General features: G+C 40.0%; 1 protein-coding gene across 1 annotated transcript in view; it reads right to left on the bottom strand.

The window, feature by feature from the left end:
- Nucleotides 1-16,006, bottom strand: part of LOC138949473 (multiple epidermal growth factor-like domains protein 6) — a 109,090-nt gene that overhangs the window by 70,767 nt on the left and 22,317 nt on the right. The window contains exons 6-7 of the mRNA XM_070321302.1: nucleotides 8,163-8,249; nucleotides 7,280-7,363 (exon numbers count right to left, since the gene is read on the bottom strand). Coding sequence (XP_070177403.1) covers nucleotides 7,280-7,363; nucleotides 8,163-8,249 — 171 coding nt within the window. The remainder of the gene's footprint in view (nucleotides 1-7,279; nucleotides 7,364-8,162; nucleotides 8,250-16,006) is intronic.

Genomic DNA, 16,006 nt, shown 5'->3' with positions numbered 1-16,006 from the left:
GAAAATTAAAAATATAAAAAATATGATTAAAATAAAATTTACGAAATCGATTTAAAAACACTTTCATCTTATTCCTTGTCGGTTCCTGATTCCAAAAACATATAGATACTAGATGATTACCCGCTTCGTCGGGTGGATCGCGAGACGGAGTATGCAGCGTGGCGGTTCGCACCGGCTTCGCCGGGATGATCGCGAGACGGAGTATGCAGCGTGGCGGTTCGCCGGCTTCGCCAGCTTAGAGCACGTGTTGACGTGATTGACGCCACACGAAGGAAGGAAGATAAACGCGCAAAACACTGGAGAAGATAAGGAAGAGTTACTGGAAATGGATCTACAGAAAAACCAAAATCGGTTCACCGCGCCGCGCTTAGAGCACGTGTTGAAAATTTTCATCGACCAGATTGTGTCCGGGGTCTACCTGAATATGCCCACCAAATTTGAAGCAGATCCATCGAGAACTTTGGCCGTGCATCGCGAAGTGACAGACAGACAGACAGACAGACACACACACACAAGCCCTATATAGATATAGATGATATGTTTGGATTAAAAACACGCTCAGAAAGTTAAAACGAAGCGTACAGAAAAGCGTGCTATGCAGCACAGCGCAACCACTACCGCACTAAACAGGCTCGTTAATTTCACTGCCTTTTGCACGAGTGGCGGACTACGGTCATTGTGAAATAATGCAGTGCGTTCAGTTTCATTCTGTGGGTTCCACAGCTTGACTAAATGTAGTAATTTCGCCTTACGCGACTTGTTTTAACTTTCCAAATGCCAAACTTTAGGGCAGTGTTTTTGACTCACCTATGTAATGGTGAGTATTAGGATTCACATGTGTCCGTCCCCATGTCCGTAGACAAAAAACCTTAACGTTGGGGTTATCTCTGATGTTTTTCAAGCTAGACCTCTAAAACTGTGCACACTTTTAGGGTGTAATGATCTCATCTTGCTCTAAGTAGGGCCAACACTCTCGATGGTCTGCATCTCCTCAACTTGGATTTAAACAAAAAGATCAAAGTGTGCGCTGATGTTCAAGTGGAAATGGCAAGACTCAGAATCAGAGAACAGCCCTTGGTTGTTGTTAACCACCTTTTCACCATTGGCTAAGGTTACCTCTTCCACTCTGATTCTTGTGCCAATTAAGGTTCAGTCTGCAGTGGGCTGGGACAGCGTCCAGGTACTATGCCACAGTTCAGTCTATAGTAGATATACTGACACAGCGTCCAATTACTATGCCACAGTTCAGCCTGTAGTGGATATACTGGGACAGCGTCCAGGTACTATATCACAGTTCAGTCTGTAGTGGATATACTGGGACAGCGTCCAGGTACTATGCCACAGTTCAGTCTGCAGTGGATATACTGGGACTGCATCCAGGTACTATGCCACAGTTCAGTCTGTAGTGGATATACTAGGACTGCGTTAAGGTACTCTGCCACAGTCTTTGAGGACGTCTTTTCCGTTTTTGTGATAGTTGGGTCGGAACTGTCAAGTAATCTTTGACTCAGTCGGGACTTTGATATTGCATTAGAGCTAGGTAGCTTGAAAATAAGCGAATAAGTTCGCTCATTAAAATTGTCATCTGAATAACAAATATTTCATTACAGATTCAAACATTACTGCATTGTACTTCTTATCTTTTTCTGATTTAAAATATATATACATATGTAATGTTTACTTTAAAAACGCGTTCAAAATTAAAGAAAACAGGTTGAGTATGCTTCGCGGAGACGAGTGTGACCCGTGACGGTTTTCGGGTATGATTAACCGAGACTATCTGAATTTAGTCTCGCCGATGACTGTTTTTTTGAGTTTATCCTTCAATTTGATGCCTATAGATTGACTACAGGTTTATATATCGCTTCACGCGACTTGTTTTACATTTCGTCAAGTTATGTAAGTTCAGAATTGTATTATTAAATGTGTTACATAACATTCTAAAAATTGCAATTAATAATAACACTTTTGATTACAGATTCAAAAGTCATTGTATTGTATCCTTTCGATTTCCTGGATGTATAAACAGATATGTCATGCTTAGTGTGAAAATCTGCTCAAATGAGAAAAATCGCCTTTTTTGTTCATGCATCGCAGAGGCAACCCGTCTCGGTCTTCTGCTTTCGGCTAGCCAAATCTCACTAGCATTGTTAATGACTCGTCCCTGGTTCCAATGTTGATCTTTTAGTTTCAAATCAACTTAATGTTTTATTATCGCTTCACATGACTTGTTCGGTATTTTTTTCGCTGTCATGATGTCACCATTTAGAGGGTAGGGTTACATTTTCAGGTATTTATTTCTAAGAATATGCAACTTTTTTTCCAAGATCGTTTTATTTTCATTCGTCAATGATTCTACTTTAAAAAAAAAAAGAGAGAAATGGAGTGCAATTAACATTGTTACTTTTGAAGGTATGCTCATGACGTGCATCACAGCGAAATAGCAGTTCAGAAGAACGGAATTCCCATAATTAGTCCTTATTTGCTGCTTTTTTCACTGAGCTCGGAAATGATATTTTGCTTGCATTGTTATTGCTTAATTTATTAAAGCCTCTGGACAATATTCTTTGAATAAATGGTTATCCAATTCTGTTTAAGTCTATCCCTTTGTTTGATAGAGTACTGTAACAAGATATCACATTATGTCGACAAGAATGCGTCTGCATACAAGTTTTTGTCTTGATTCCATCCAGGAGGATGTAAGGCTTTAATAAAAACATTATTTCAACGGTCTCTGTCAAGATTGATTTTGTTGAAAAAAAAGGAAGTCTGTGATTGAAGATTGTGAAACCTGCCTTGAGGCACTTGACATCTCACTCAGTGAGAATGCATGTCAGTACACTACCGTTGAAGGTGAGACAATCATAGCTAAGCCGAATCATGGCACTGTCATGGGCCCATGCCATGCATGTTTACTTTATTTGGTGTTTAACGTCGTTTTCAACCACGAAGGTTATATCGCGACGAGGGAAAGGGGGGAAATGGGATAGGGGAAAGGGGGGAGATGGGATAGAGCCACTTGTTAAGTGTTTCTTGTTCACAAAAGCACCAATCAAAAAATTGCTCCAGGGGCCTGCAACGTAGTACAATATATGACCTTACTGGGAGAATGCAAGTTTCCAGTACAAAGGACTAAACATTTCTTACATACTGCTTGACTAAAATCCCCACAAACATTCACCATATTCTATACAAGAACCACTCAACAAGGGTAAAAGGAGAAACAGAATCCGTTAGTCGCCTCTTACGACATGCGGGGGGCAGAGAAATAAGGATGTGGAAAAGAAGACTTTTGGTAAGTGAAATAAAGGTGATGGATCCAGTCAGGTAGAAATAAGACAACAAGAAAAGAATTGGAAAACTGCAGGGAATAGTAGGGAGACTTTTCTTGGAAGGAAATATAGGTGAAAGAACTGGTAAGGCAGAAATAAGACAAAAGAAGAGAAGTAAAGGGGTGGGGTAGCTCTGTGGAAACACTCCCGCCGCGTGAAGGCGACCCCATGGGAGCATGCCATGCATGTGAGTATGTCGATGTCTTTATGAATGAATGACACTGACAGCTCGTACAGTACCACTTTTATCATCACAGGCACCGGCTCCAATTTGGACAATTGTTATGTACCTTGACTGTAGTCGGTTTCGTGATAATGGTATTACCATCTTGCTCAAAGCTGATACCATTGTAGCCTTTGAACTGTTCGTGCAATCCCTTCACCCACCTGACATCAAATGGGTCGTCTCAAACGGACGGGAGGTTGAATACCTTGATCTGAGGTGAACCATTATTAACGGCAAGATTGAAACTGATGTTTTCAGTAAACACTGCCACAGCTATTTACCACCTAATAGCTGTCATTCTCCTGCAGTGTTCAAGGGCTTGGTATCAGGGGTGGGGACAAGGTTCCGCATGTTGTGCAGTGATGACCAGATTCTTGAAGAAAGATTGAAAGAGTATGCCACAAATGGTCCATATTAGGAGCCTGGGCGCCTAATATGGACCAGTGAAGATGCCTCCACTAATCATTGTAAAAAGTCTCCTATACTTCAAAATAACATTATACAACTTAGTGTGTAAGTCAGATTAATTAAAATATGCTTTAGATTTTTCTGTTTCGGGTTGATGAGAGCATTATTTGAAGTACACCAGGAAAGTAAAGAAGCTTATCCAAAACAAAGTGAAAATAATTGAAATTATCAACTACCACGAAAAGAAGACTATTTGATATATTTTTTTGAAATCTCGAGGTCTAGTTATAAGTTATTTTCAGCAAACTTCTTAATGAATTAATAAAAACAGCCTTTAGCTTTTACTTTCTTCGATTTGTTGAAGGTGGTCCATATTAGAGGACACACACATACTTTGATATTTTGCTATTATTTTTTGTTTGCAGTAGAAACTCGGGGTCAACACTGCTAAAATGTAACAAATACGGTCTTAGCTGTCATAAATAGCCATTTTTGTGTGATAACAGCTTTGGCTGTGGACAGAAACAAGTCCGTTTTAGGTGGCAAATTTAAAGTGAATGCTGCCAAAAGTAAAAAAAAGCAAACAAGCCTAATTGTTTTGAGGTTTGTGTTTCTGCAACTGTTTTGACATGTGCAAGTTATCCGGAGAGGGTGAATACAGCGAATTAAATTGTTTTGAGCACTCTAGCGCCGTTAGTTTATCAGAACAGGAGGTGGTCCATATTAGGAGCCGGTCCATATTAGGAGCCCTTCCCCTTTTTATATTTAGTCAAGTTTTGACTAAATATTTTAACATCGAGGGGGAATCGAAACGAGGGTCGTGGTGTATGTGCGTGTGTGTGTGTGTGTGTGTGTGTGTGTGTGTGTGTGTGTCTGTGTGTGTCTGTGTGTGTGTGTAGAGCGATTCAGACTAAACTACTGGACCGATCTTTATGAAATTTGACATGAGAGTTCCTGGGTATGAAATCCCGAGACGTTTTTTTCATTTTTTTGATAAATGTCTTTGATGACGTCATATCCGGCTTTTCGTGAAAGTTGAGGCGGCACTGTCACGCCCTCATTTTTCAACCAAATTGGTTCACATTTTGGTCAAGTAATCTTCGACGAAGCTCGGGGTTCGGTATTGCATTTCAGCTTGGTGGCTTAAAAATTAATTAATGACTCTGGTCATTAAAAATCTGAAAATTGTAAAAAAAAAATAAAAATTTATAAAACGATCCAAATTTACGTTTATCTTATTCTCCATCATTTGCTGATTCCAAAAACATATAAATATGTTATATTCGGATTAAAAACAAGCTCTGAAAATTAAATATATAAAAACTATTATCAAAATTTTTTTTTCGAAATCAATTTAAAAACACTTTCATCTTATTCCTTCTCGGTTCCTGATTCCAAAAATATATAGATATGATATGTTTGGATTAAAAACACGCTCAGAAAGTTAAAACAAAGAGAGGTACAGAAAAGCGTGCTATCCTTCTCAGCGCAACGAATACCCCGCTCTTCTTGTCAATTCCACGGGCACTGCCTTTGCCACGGGCGGTGGAGTGACGATGCAACGAGTATACGGGCTTGCTGCGTTGCGTTGCGTTCAGCTTCATTCTGTGAGTTCGACAGCTACTTGACTAAATATTGTATTTTCGCCTTACGCGACTTGTTTGTTGATAGGTGTGGATATTTCAGAGGTGAAAATCTTCTCAAGCAAAGATTGACATGCTGTGTCTCTGAAACTTGATGAAAGCAAGCCAAATTGTGGTCAAGTCTAAAGATTAGCAACACCAACAATTGTGTGAAAGTTGGAGGCTTCTGCTCCCAAAATAACTGATAAAGTATCAACATTAAGTTTTTTTACAAACATGACACCACTGTGACCCCAAAATGTGACGGAGGTCAGCCAATATAGGGTCACGTCGGTAGATTATCAAACCCTTGCAGTGATCAAGGTTGTAAAACTCTAGCTTCAAAAACACCTGAGATAACGTCAATATTAGGTTATTATGAATCGAACATGACCCCCTATGACCCCAAAACATAACGAGGGTCCAACAAAATTAGGATAAATCGGGAGATTATCAAACCCTAGAAGTGTGCAAGCATACAAAGCTCTAGCTTTAAAAACATCCGAGATAACCTCAACGTTATTTTTTTATGAAACGAGCATGACCCCTCTGTGACCCCAACATTTGACGAGTGTCAACCAAACTGGGGTCACTTCGTGACATGATCAAACCCTACAAGTGTGCACAGTTTCAGAGGTCTAGCTTGAAAAACATCTGAGATAAGCTCAACGTGAAGTTGTCCACGGACAGACGGATGGACGGACGGCCGGCTGGCTGCCTATACAACCAGACACATTATAGACGAGTAACAAACAGGGCTCTCAGGCACATGAGGTACTCCCGGGCAAATTTGGTTCATTTGACAGACAAATGCATATAGTCTCTGGAACCACCTATCTATGTACCCAAAAGTGGCAGCAGCTATACGCAATTTTAAGGCAAAGAAGCTCAGATATTTTGAAAAATGCACTTCAGAAAAAAAAACTTTGTTGCAAAAAACGGCAATATCAGCTTAACTGCAGGCAGCAGAGTAGATATCAAGTAACCAGGAGGCCTTGCATTTCAGAAATTTTGTTACGTCACGTCATTTTCACTTTTCTGGATAATATCAAACCTTCTGAAAGACGTTTTGTAAGCCACAATCTAATCAAATGCATATCAGAGAAAAGTGCATTCATCGGGCGTTTAGTTGCAAGTACCTCTGGTGAGAAAATATATCCTATCTTATTTTGAGCTCAGTGTCGTTGGGATGTTTTGCCTTCGAATTGTGAATTGACGCTGCTACTGCTGAGTTCCAAAAAGATAAAATTAGAAAGTATATTCAGCGACTTATAGTTGCTTGTTTGTGTTGTTTTCGTGTGTTTTTTGTTTGCTCTATTGCTTTTTGGTTTCACTTTTGATTCGTGTCCAAATGTGAACATGTTGTCTTTGTGCTGTACTTGTCTTGACGAGTACATGATTCTTTTGGTTTTTAGCAGTGTCTCACGAACAGATACTGAGCCTATTCTGGTTACTCAGGGGGTGTCAAACATGAGTTAAATAAAATACACCGCTTAAACAGCCATTTATTTAATAAGATGCACAGATATTAATTATGCATTTTGTTGGATAGAAAAGTGCTAATTTTTTATGTCAGAACTATTTTAATAGAAAGCACCGGATTTCACACCTGCAAACGTTCTGAAGAGCCTTTGTAAATATAAACAAATAAACATCAACATTTGTGGTTCGTGCTTATGTGTAATACTCACCGCACTGCCCCTGCCTGCAGACGTAACCGGAACCGGTGTTTGCGCAGTCTCCGTCTGTTGTGCACTGTTGATTACTGGACACTCCTGGAATATTGGAAACAGATGACTTCCTGTCAAACTCTCGCAGAAATCTCCAAACAGACCATTAATGCCTGAAGTTTGAAGATATTAGTCCTTTCCAGTTTACATCTTTCTACTTGGACATCTACCAAAATTAAAGACCATAATAAAAGTGGGATGAATTTTGCTGAATCATTATCGCAGATTGACAAGGCATGTCAGATGCAAACTAAATTCATCAGAAAATCCACTCTTTTTCTTAGAAACATTTTATATATATATGAGGGTGTGACAGTGCGGCTTCAACTTCCACTACTCTATAGGCCGGATATGACGTCATCAAAGATAGTTATCGAATAAATGGAAAAAAACATCTGGGGATATGAAACCCAGGAACTTCCATGTGAAGTTTCATGAAGATCGGTCAATTAGTTTTCTCAGAATGGCTCTACACATACACACAGAAACACACACACACATACACCACACCCTTGTCTCGATTCCCCCGTCTATGTTAAAACATTTAGTCAAAACTTGACTAAATGTAAAAAGGGTGTCCATTGACTGTAACTGGTGTGTAAATATGTTTAAATACTCACATAGTTTGATCTCGTAACCACCCCATGACATGTTTAAAGAATACTACATCGAACTTCCAATGTGGTTCAGGCCGTTCGACTAACAATCACAAAACTATACATTTTGGGTGAACATTTTCGAAAAACAAATGAACTTTTACTTACCAAATACGCAAGATCTTGTGATAATCAAGCTGACCATGACACACTAACATGCCACTTGGACAAAAACTAAACATACTTACTACAAACGTGGCCCTGACTTGCGTTACAAGATGACCCTCTGATACAGGCATCTGGCCATTCTTCACATTGCGCCCCTGCAGGTAAGACTGTGTGAACAAACAAAAAATATATGTCAATTAACCAAACCACAGCTTCTCTTCACTGGATAGGGTTTATCCACCTTCAATAGTGCCCATTTTTTCTCTAAAATATGAATCAGGAGTCCAGTTAACTGCACCCATGCATTTCCACTGCAACGTGATACTGTGCAAGGAATGCAGTTATAGATGGATGCCCTTCCTCTTAAGACCCCAAACCCCCGACGTGCTATACACGCTCTCGTTATTATTATCATTATTATTTTGTATTATATTGTTATTATTATTTAAGTTATTGAGACATCCCACTGCACTAAGGGATTTATAGGGCAAATCGAGAAAATTCATTATTGAACGAAGCGCATAGCGCTGAGTTCAATAATTGTTTTCGAGATTTGCTCTATAAATCCCTTAGTGCACTGGGATTGTTTCAATAACGATATTGTCAGTACCGCCATAGAAAAAAGAAGATTCCAAACGCACACTTTGCTACGCGCATTTGAATAGGCATAACTGTGTGGTCAGGTCGTGTACAGTAAGATCTACTTTTGTGTGGGCCGGTGTCTCAAGTGTGTCGTGCTTTCGTCACACGCATTTTAATTTCTGTTCGTAAATTCCAGTGTAGCGTTAAAGCTGAACAGTGATGATCTTTCAGAGAGACCTCATTTGAACTCGGAGAAAGGACTGTGCTCTTCATTATTTGCGATTCGAAACCTTCAGTCGAGCGTCGATGGATTGACTGTGCGGAGTGACTCCCCTTGAATTGACTACCCCACGAAGGACTCGACGGTTCGCACATTTTCAAAATAAATGTGGCATATATCTCGTGTTGTATCTTCACTCATCGGGGAGTCTGATACTAAATATGAACGGTAAGAATGCTCTGAACCCTACACGTATTATATCCCCATCGTATTTTCGTTCACATTTGCCCAACATGTTAATTTGCTGAGCGGGGTTTATGTCGTCTGCTACTGCTAGGCTAGAACAATCGAACCACTGCAGTCTGCACTGTCACTGAGTCTGCACGAATAAGGCAGGCTGGTAATAAGTCTTATAATTATATGGTAAGAACGTTCTGAACACTACACGTTTTCGATTACGATTGTTCTTGCCTTGAAATAATAATTCGGAAACCATTCATTTACTGAACTGATGCAGTCGTATTTCAGTGTAGTCTGCTAGAGTCGATCAAATCAGTCTTCCAAATGCTGTGTACGTTATCGGAATAACACTTGTGTTTTCTGTTAGCCGCTGGGAATTGTATACTAACTCATCATTTGGTAATGTGGATGATAAGCTACATGCCACTAACACGGCATATTATGAGAAGAATCTATGCAAGTCGGCGAAAATGAGATGAAACACAGCGGCTTCTATTTTTAGATCAGTGCCACTGTGGCACAGGCACATGCAATCTGTCAGGAAAAAAAAACCACTTCTGCTTTAATTGAGAAGCAGGGAATTTATGGTCATTTGGTATTGTGGAGAATATAAGCTACATGTCATTAATTAATTCTGAGGATGAGAGTACAGTCTCGCTTTGGCAAAGGGCGTAAGAATACGCTCTGTGGAAAAGTTAGCGCACTCCAAGAGTGCACTAACAGATTTAAGCGCATCGCCATTAGCCAATCAACTGGTTCACATCAGTCATGTGACACCAGTACTTACTGACAATTATTATTATTTAAGTTATTGAGACATCCCAGTGCACTAAGGGATTTATAGAGCAAATCGAGAAAATTCATTATTGAACGAAGCGCACAGCGCTGAGTTCAATAATTATTTTCGAGATTTGCTCTATAAATCCCTTAGTGCATTGGGATTGTTTCAATAACGATATTGTCAGTACCGCCAGAGAAAAAAGAAGATTCAAAACGCACATTTTGCAACGCGCATTTGGATAGGCGTAACTGTGTGGTCAGGTTTGTGTCACTGGATCTACTTTTGTGTGGGCTGTCTCAAGTGTGTCGTGCTTTCGTCACACGCAAACTCTTGTTTTAATTTCTGTTGGTAAATTCCAGTGAAGCGTTAAGCTAAAAAGTAATGATGATCTTTCATAGAGACCTCATTTAAACTCGGAGAAAGGACTGTACTCTTAATTATTTGCGATTCGAAACCTTCATCGAGCTTCGACAGATTGACTGTGCAGAGTGTTGCCCCTTGAATTGACTCCGGCCAAGGCCACGGTTAGCAGACTCGGATTTTCAAAGTAAATGTGGTATGTTTCTTCTGTTGTATCTTCAGTCATCGGGGAGACTGGTACTATTATATATGAACCGTAAGAATGCTGTGAACCATACACGTAGTATGTCCCCATCGTTTGCTTGTTCACATTTGCCCAACATGTTAATTTGCTGCGAGGTTTATGTCGTCTGCTAGGGCGGCTAGGGCAAGCGAACCACGGCACTGCACTGCAGTCTCATTTCAAAAACAACAATTGCTCGTCTGCACGCATAAGGCAGGCTGGTAATAAGTTTTATACATGGTAAGAACGTTCTTAACCCTACACGTTTTCGATTCCGACTGTTGTTGCCTTGAAATAATAATTCGGAAACCATTCATTTACTGAACTGATGCAGTCGTATTTCAGTGTAATCTAGTCTGCTACGTATATATTCCAAATGCTGATCTAGTTCAGTGGTACGTTATCGGAATAACACTTGTGTTTTCTGTTAGCTGCTGGGAATTGTATACTAACTCATCATTTGGTAATGTGGATAATAAGCTACGGCATAATTATGAGAAGATTCTTCGCAAGTCGAAACTGAAAAATAGACACAGCGGGTTCTATTTTTAGATAGTGGCAACTGTGGCACAGGCACATGCAATCTGTCAGAAAAAAACCACTTCTGCTTTAATTGAGAAGCAGGAATTTATAGTATTTTGGTATTGTGGAGAATATAAGCTACATGTCATTAATTAATTCTGAGGATGAGAGCACAGTCTCGCTTAGGCAAAGGGCGGAAGAATACACTCTGTGGAAAAGTTAGCGCACTCCAAGAGTGCGCTAACAGTTTTAGCGCATCGCCATTAGCCAATCAACTGGTTCACATCAGTCATGTGACACCAGTACTTACTGACAATTATTATTATTATTATTATTATTATTTAAGTTATTGAGACATCCCAGTGCACTGAGGGATTTATAGAGCAAATCGAGAAAATTCATTATTGAACGAAGCGCATAGCTCTGAACCCTACACGTATTATATCCCCATCGTTTTATCGTTCACATTTGCCCAACATGTTAATTTGCTGAGCGGGATTTATGTCGTCTGCTAGGCTATGGCAATCGAACCACTGCACTGAGTCTCATTTCAAAAACAAGTCGCGTAAGGCGAAATTACTACATTTAGTCGAGCTGTGGAACTCACAGAATGAAACTGAACGCACTGCATTTTTTCACAATGACCGTAGTCCGCCAATAGTGCAAAAGACAGTGAAAGTGACGAGCCTGTTTAGCGCGGTAGCGGTTGCACTGTGCTGCATAGCACGCTTTACTGTACCTCTCTTCGTTTTAACTTTCTGAGCGTGTTTTAATCCAAACATATCATATCTTTATGTTTTTGGAATCAGGAACCGACAAGGAATAAGATAAAATTGTTTTTAAAACGATTTCGGAAATTTAATTTTAATCATAATTTTTATATTTTTAATTTTCAGAGCTTGTTTTTAATCCGAATATAACATACTTATATGTTTTCGGAATCAGAACATGATAAAGAATAAAATAAAAGTAATTTTGGATCATTTTATAAAAAAATAATTTTAATTACAATTTTCAGATTTTTAATGACCAAAGTCATAAATTAATTTTTAAGCCTCCATGCTGAAATGCAATACCGAAGTCCGGCCTTTGTCGAAGATTGCTTGGCCAAAAATTGCAATCAACTTGATTGAAAAATGAAGGTGTGACAGTGCCGCCTCAACTTTTACAAAAAGCCGGATATGACGTCATAAAAGACATTCATCGAAAAAAAGAAAAACAAGAAGAGCAAACGCTCGATCGAGTCACTTTCGCAGTTCTGAATATTATATGAGGCATCAGATGGACAGGAAGAAATTGCTATTCACAACACAATGAGTCACGTTCACATAAAATTTGAGCCCGGTCACTTTTATAGTTTCCGAGAAAAGCCCAACGTTAAGTTGTGTGTTGCTGAACAGAAAAGGCTAGTTATCTCCCTTGTTTTTCTGATAACGTTCGTAAAAGGCTACAGATGTAAATACTTTGATGTAAAGAATAATCCTACAAAGTTTCAATCACATCCGATGAACTTTGTCAAAGATATAAAATGTCTAATTTTTCCTTTGACGCTGACCTGTGACCTTGAAAAAGGTCAAAGGTCAACGAAACCATCGTTAAAGTGTAGAGGTCATTGGAGGTCACGACTAAACAAAATATGAGCCCGATCGCTTTGATAGTTTCCGAGAAAAGTCCAACGTTAAGGTGGTGTCTACGGACGGCCGGCCGGACGGCCGGCCGGACAGACTAACACTGACCGATTACATAGAGTCACTTTTTCTCAAGTGACTCAAAAATGTCTGGGGATATTATACCCAGGAACTCTCATGTAAAATTTCATAAAGATCGGTCCAGTAGTTTACTCTGAATCGCTCTACACACACACACGCACAGACAGACACACACACACACACACACACACACATACACCACGACCCTCGTCTCGATTCCCCATCTATGTTAAAACATTTAGTCAAAACTTGACTAAATGTAAAAATTGCTCGTCACGTTGCACTGAGTCTGCACGCATGAGGCAGGCTGGTAATAAGTCTTATATATAAGAACGTTCTAAACCCTACACGTTTTCGATTCCGATTGTTCTTGCCTTGAAATAATAATTCGGAAAACATTCATTTACTGAACAGATGCAGTCGTATTTCAGTGTAGTCTGCATATCAACTGCGGCTACCCAGCAAAAACACCATAAAAACCCTTGATTTTTTGCCGTTTTTCAGGATTGTGGTCACTTTTCTTTACATGCTGGATCAGCCTGACTGCGCGGCGGATTTGAACGAAATGTGTATGACTTGTTAGGTAGGACACCAAATAAACTTTTTGGTGTAAAAAATGTAAAATATTCAGTTTAAGTTACCGTTTTGACGGTTGAAAGTGAAACATGCCGACAAAAAACGCCATTTTTGAGGGTAGGCGTGGTCACGGACCTCTGACGTCACACCCACATATTGCTCAGATTCCAGAAACACATTTTTGAGCAGAAGAGAGATTGATCTTTAAAGGCATATGTACGCGCTCCCGTGTTTACAAAGTGTAGTTTGCCCATAATCGATGTCAAACGCACCATAAGACCATGTAATGACGATATGTCGCCATGCGCGGACCATATACATGCATTACAGCTTGTTTCAGAGTCTCAAAAACTTTGGATGTAAACAAAGACGCGGAGTTATTTCCCTTGCCTCAATGCTACCTCTGTTGGCAAATCTATAAATAGGACGATCCAGATCAAAATGAAAATTAACATATCTCAACATTGAAGGGGTCCTAGACCACAATATTTTGCAGGGAACTTAATTTAGCATGTCTCCAGCTGTTGGTAAAGCAATTAGCGTGTATAGTCATCGAGTACATATGGCTTTAAATACACGTGCATTTCTGACCAAGAAACTGCTGTTTAACATCTGGGCTATACCACTGAAAACATATCCTTAACTTGTTGTGCTCAGTGTACATACACATGCGACCACAATCCACAAGAGACGCATATCATCTCCTAGAACGATGACAGCAAGTAGTGATCATGCGACTACGAACTGGTCACTGTCGCCTCAACGCCCACATGTTCAGGAAGCTGAAGCTGACCCCATCACCAACCTGTCCCTGTGGTCTGGAAGACCAGACTCCAGAACATGTCTTAATGACATGCCCCCAACTCAAACCATTCAGAGACAAAGTGTGGCCAGCATCAGTCCCTCTCCGCACCAAACTCTATGGGAGCAGACAAGACCTGGAAGCCACGTCATTCGTCTCGCAGACTAAACTGATGGTGTGACGGCGAACGCAAGAAGAAGAAGAAGTGTACACACACACACACACACACACACACACACACACACACACACACACACACACACACACACACACACACACACACACAACCACCACCACCACCCTCGTCTCGATTCCCCCTCTATGTTAAAACATTTAGTCAAAACTTGACTAAATGTAAAAACAAGAACCCTGAGGCGTAATTAAGTATTCAGTCAAGCACGTAAGACAGGCACACCAGCGGCGAAACGATGTCAGAAGAGCACTAATAAACCGTCTGATTAGCTAACACTTTCCCAACACACACTCACCTCTCACTTTCCCAACACACACACACACACACACACACACACACACACGCACACACACACACGCACGAACGCATGCACGCACGAACACACACACGCACGCACACACGCACACACACACACACACACACACACACACACACACACACACACAACAACGTACCACACATTGTGACCAGTATGAAGACAGAGACAGAGGCACAGACAGACAGAGACAGAGAAACAAACAGACAGACTGAGAGAGGCCATGTGCTTGGGGTAAAGAACGTCGCAAGATGAAGTCATAATCAATATGACGTCATTTGCATGTTCAAAACTTGATATGACGTTCTGTTGTCTGTGTTTAAGTGGACTGAAAAAAAGCTGTAAAGTGAAAGGTTTCAAAGCCTGCTATCCCTTAACGAATTTCTTAATTGTGAGCGCATTTACCACACAAACACAATAAAACTATACGTTTTTGGAATCAGAAAATAAAAGGAATTGACGAATGTTCATTTTATTAGTCTTGGTTAAAAAAATAAACAAAGTGTCTATTTAACGATTTTCTTTAAACGCAAGCACATGTTTCAAGCTATCACAACAACACCAACATTTTCGGATACAGGAGAAAAGAAGGAGTACCATGATTTAAATGTTGTTATTAAATTATTACACCAACCTGGCCTAATGTCTTTTATTCTACATACGTGAGAGCGACACCCGTGATATAATAATCGTTCAAATCACACGTGTGTATACCATGTAAATGAGGTCATGTCAAGCAAGTCTGGCAGGGACCTGTTTTTCCACTGCTTATGATGCCAAAGTCACCGAGACAAACGTCATTATAGAAACACAAATTGCGCTCGCTAATTACCCTCGATGAATCTTTAGAACTAACACGTCACGCCATTGAGAGTGACGTTTCTTTGCTTTGACGTAATAGATTGCACGAGGCTTTAGAAGAGATCGAGGTTCCAAAACAAGCGTCTTCAATTTAGCTGCCTCGAATGCAGGACATTTTCAGTAAAATACACGTAAGTACAGTATGTAGGATAAACAGAATACTACATGGCTTGCTGTGTCGTACCAGATTTACACTCGTTGCTTTTTCAAATAGTGAACAGCTCGCTTTCGCTGGCAGTTCAATATTTAAAAAAACAACTCGTGTAGATCTGGTACGACACAGCAAGCCATGTAGTATTCTCTATCTTCATTCCATTTCTGCACATACTCCTCTCCCATAAAGTTGTTATGATTGTTGTGAGTGTTAGCTGTTTGTATATATATATAGTGTGTATTGCATATATGATTATTGTGTGAACAGTAGGGGAGACCGGGGCTAGTCCGCCTACTTTTATGCTTTTGGTAGCATAACTGGCGAGTTTGATGAACTAGAAGACTGATTTTTTATTTTACATCAAGACAAATGTGTAGCTGATATC

Source organism: Littorina saxatilis, linkage group LG15, assembly GCF_037325665.1.
Source record: "Littorina saxatilis isolate snail1 linkage group LG15, US_GU_Lsax_2.0, whole genome shotgun sequence".
Classification (NCBI taxonomy): domain Eukaryota; kingdom Metazoa; phylum Mollusca; class Gastropoda; order Littorinimorpha; family Littorinidae; genus Littorina; species Littorina saxatilis.
Note: the sequence above shows the minus strand (reverse complement) of the source record. Positions and strands in the feature narration are given on the sequence as shown.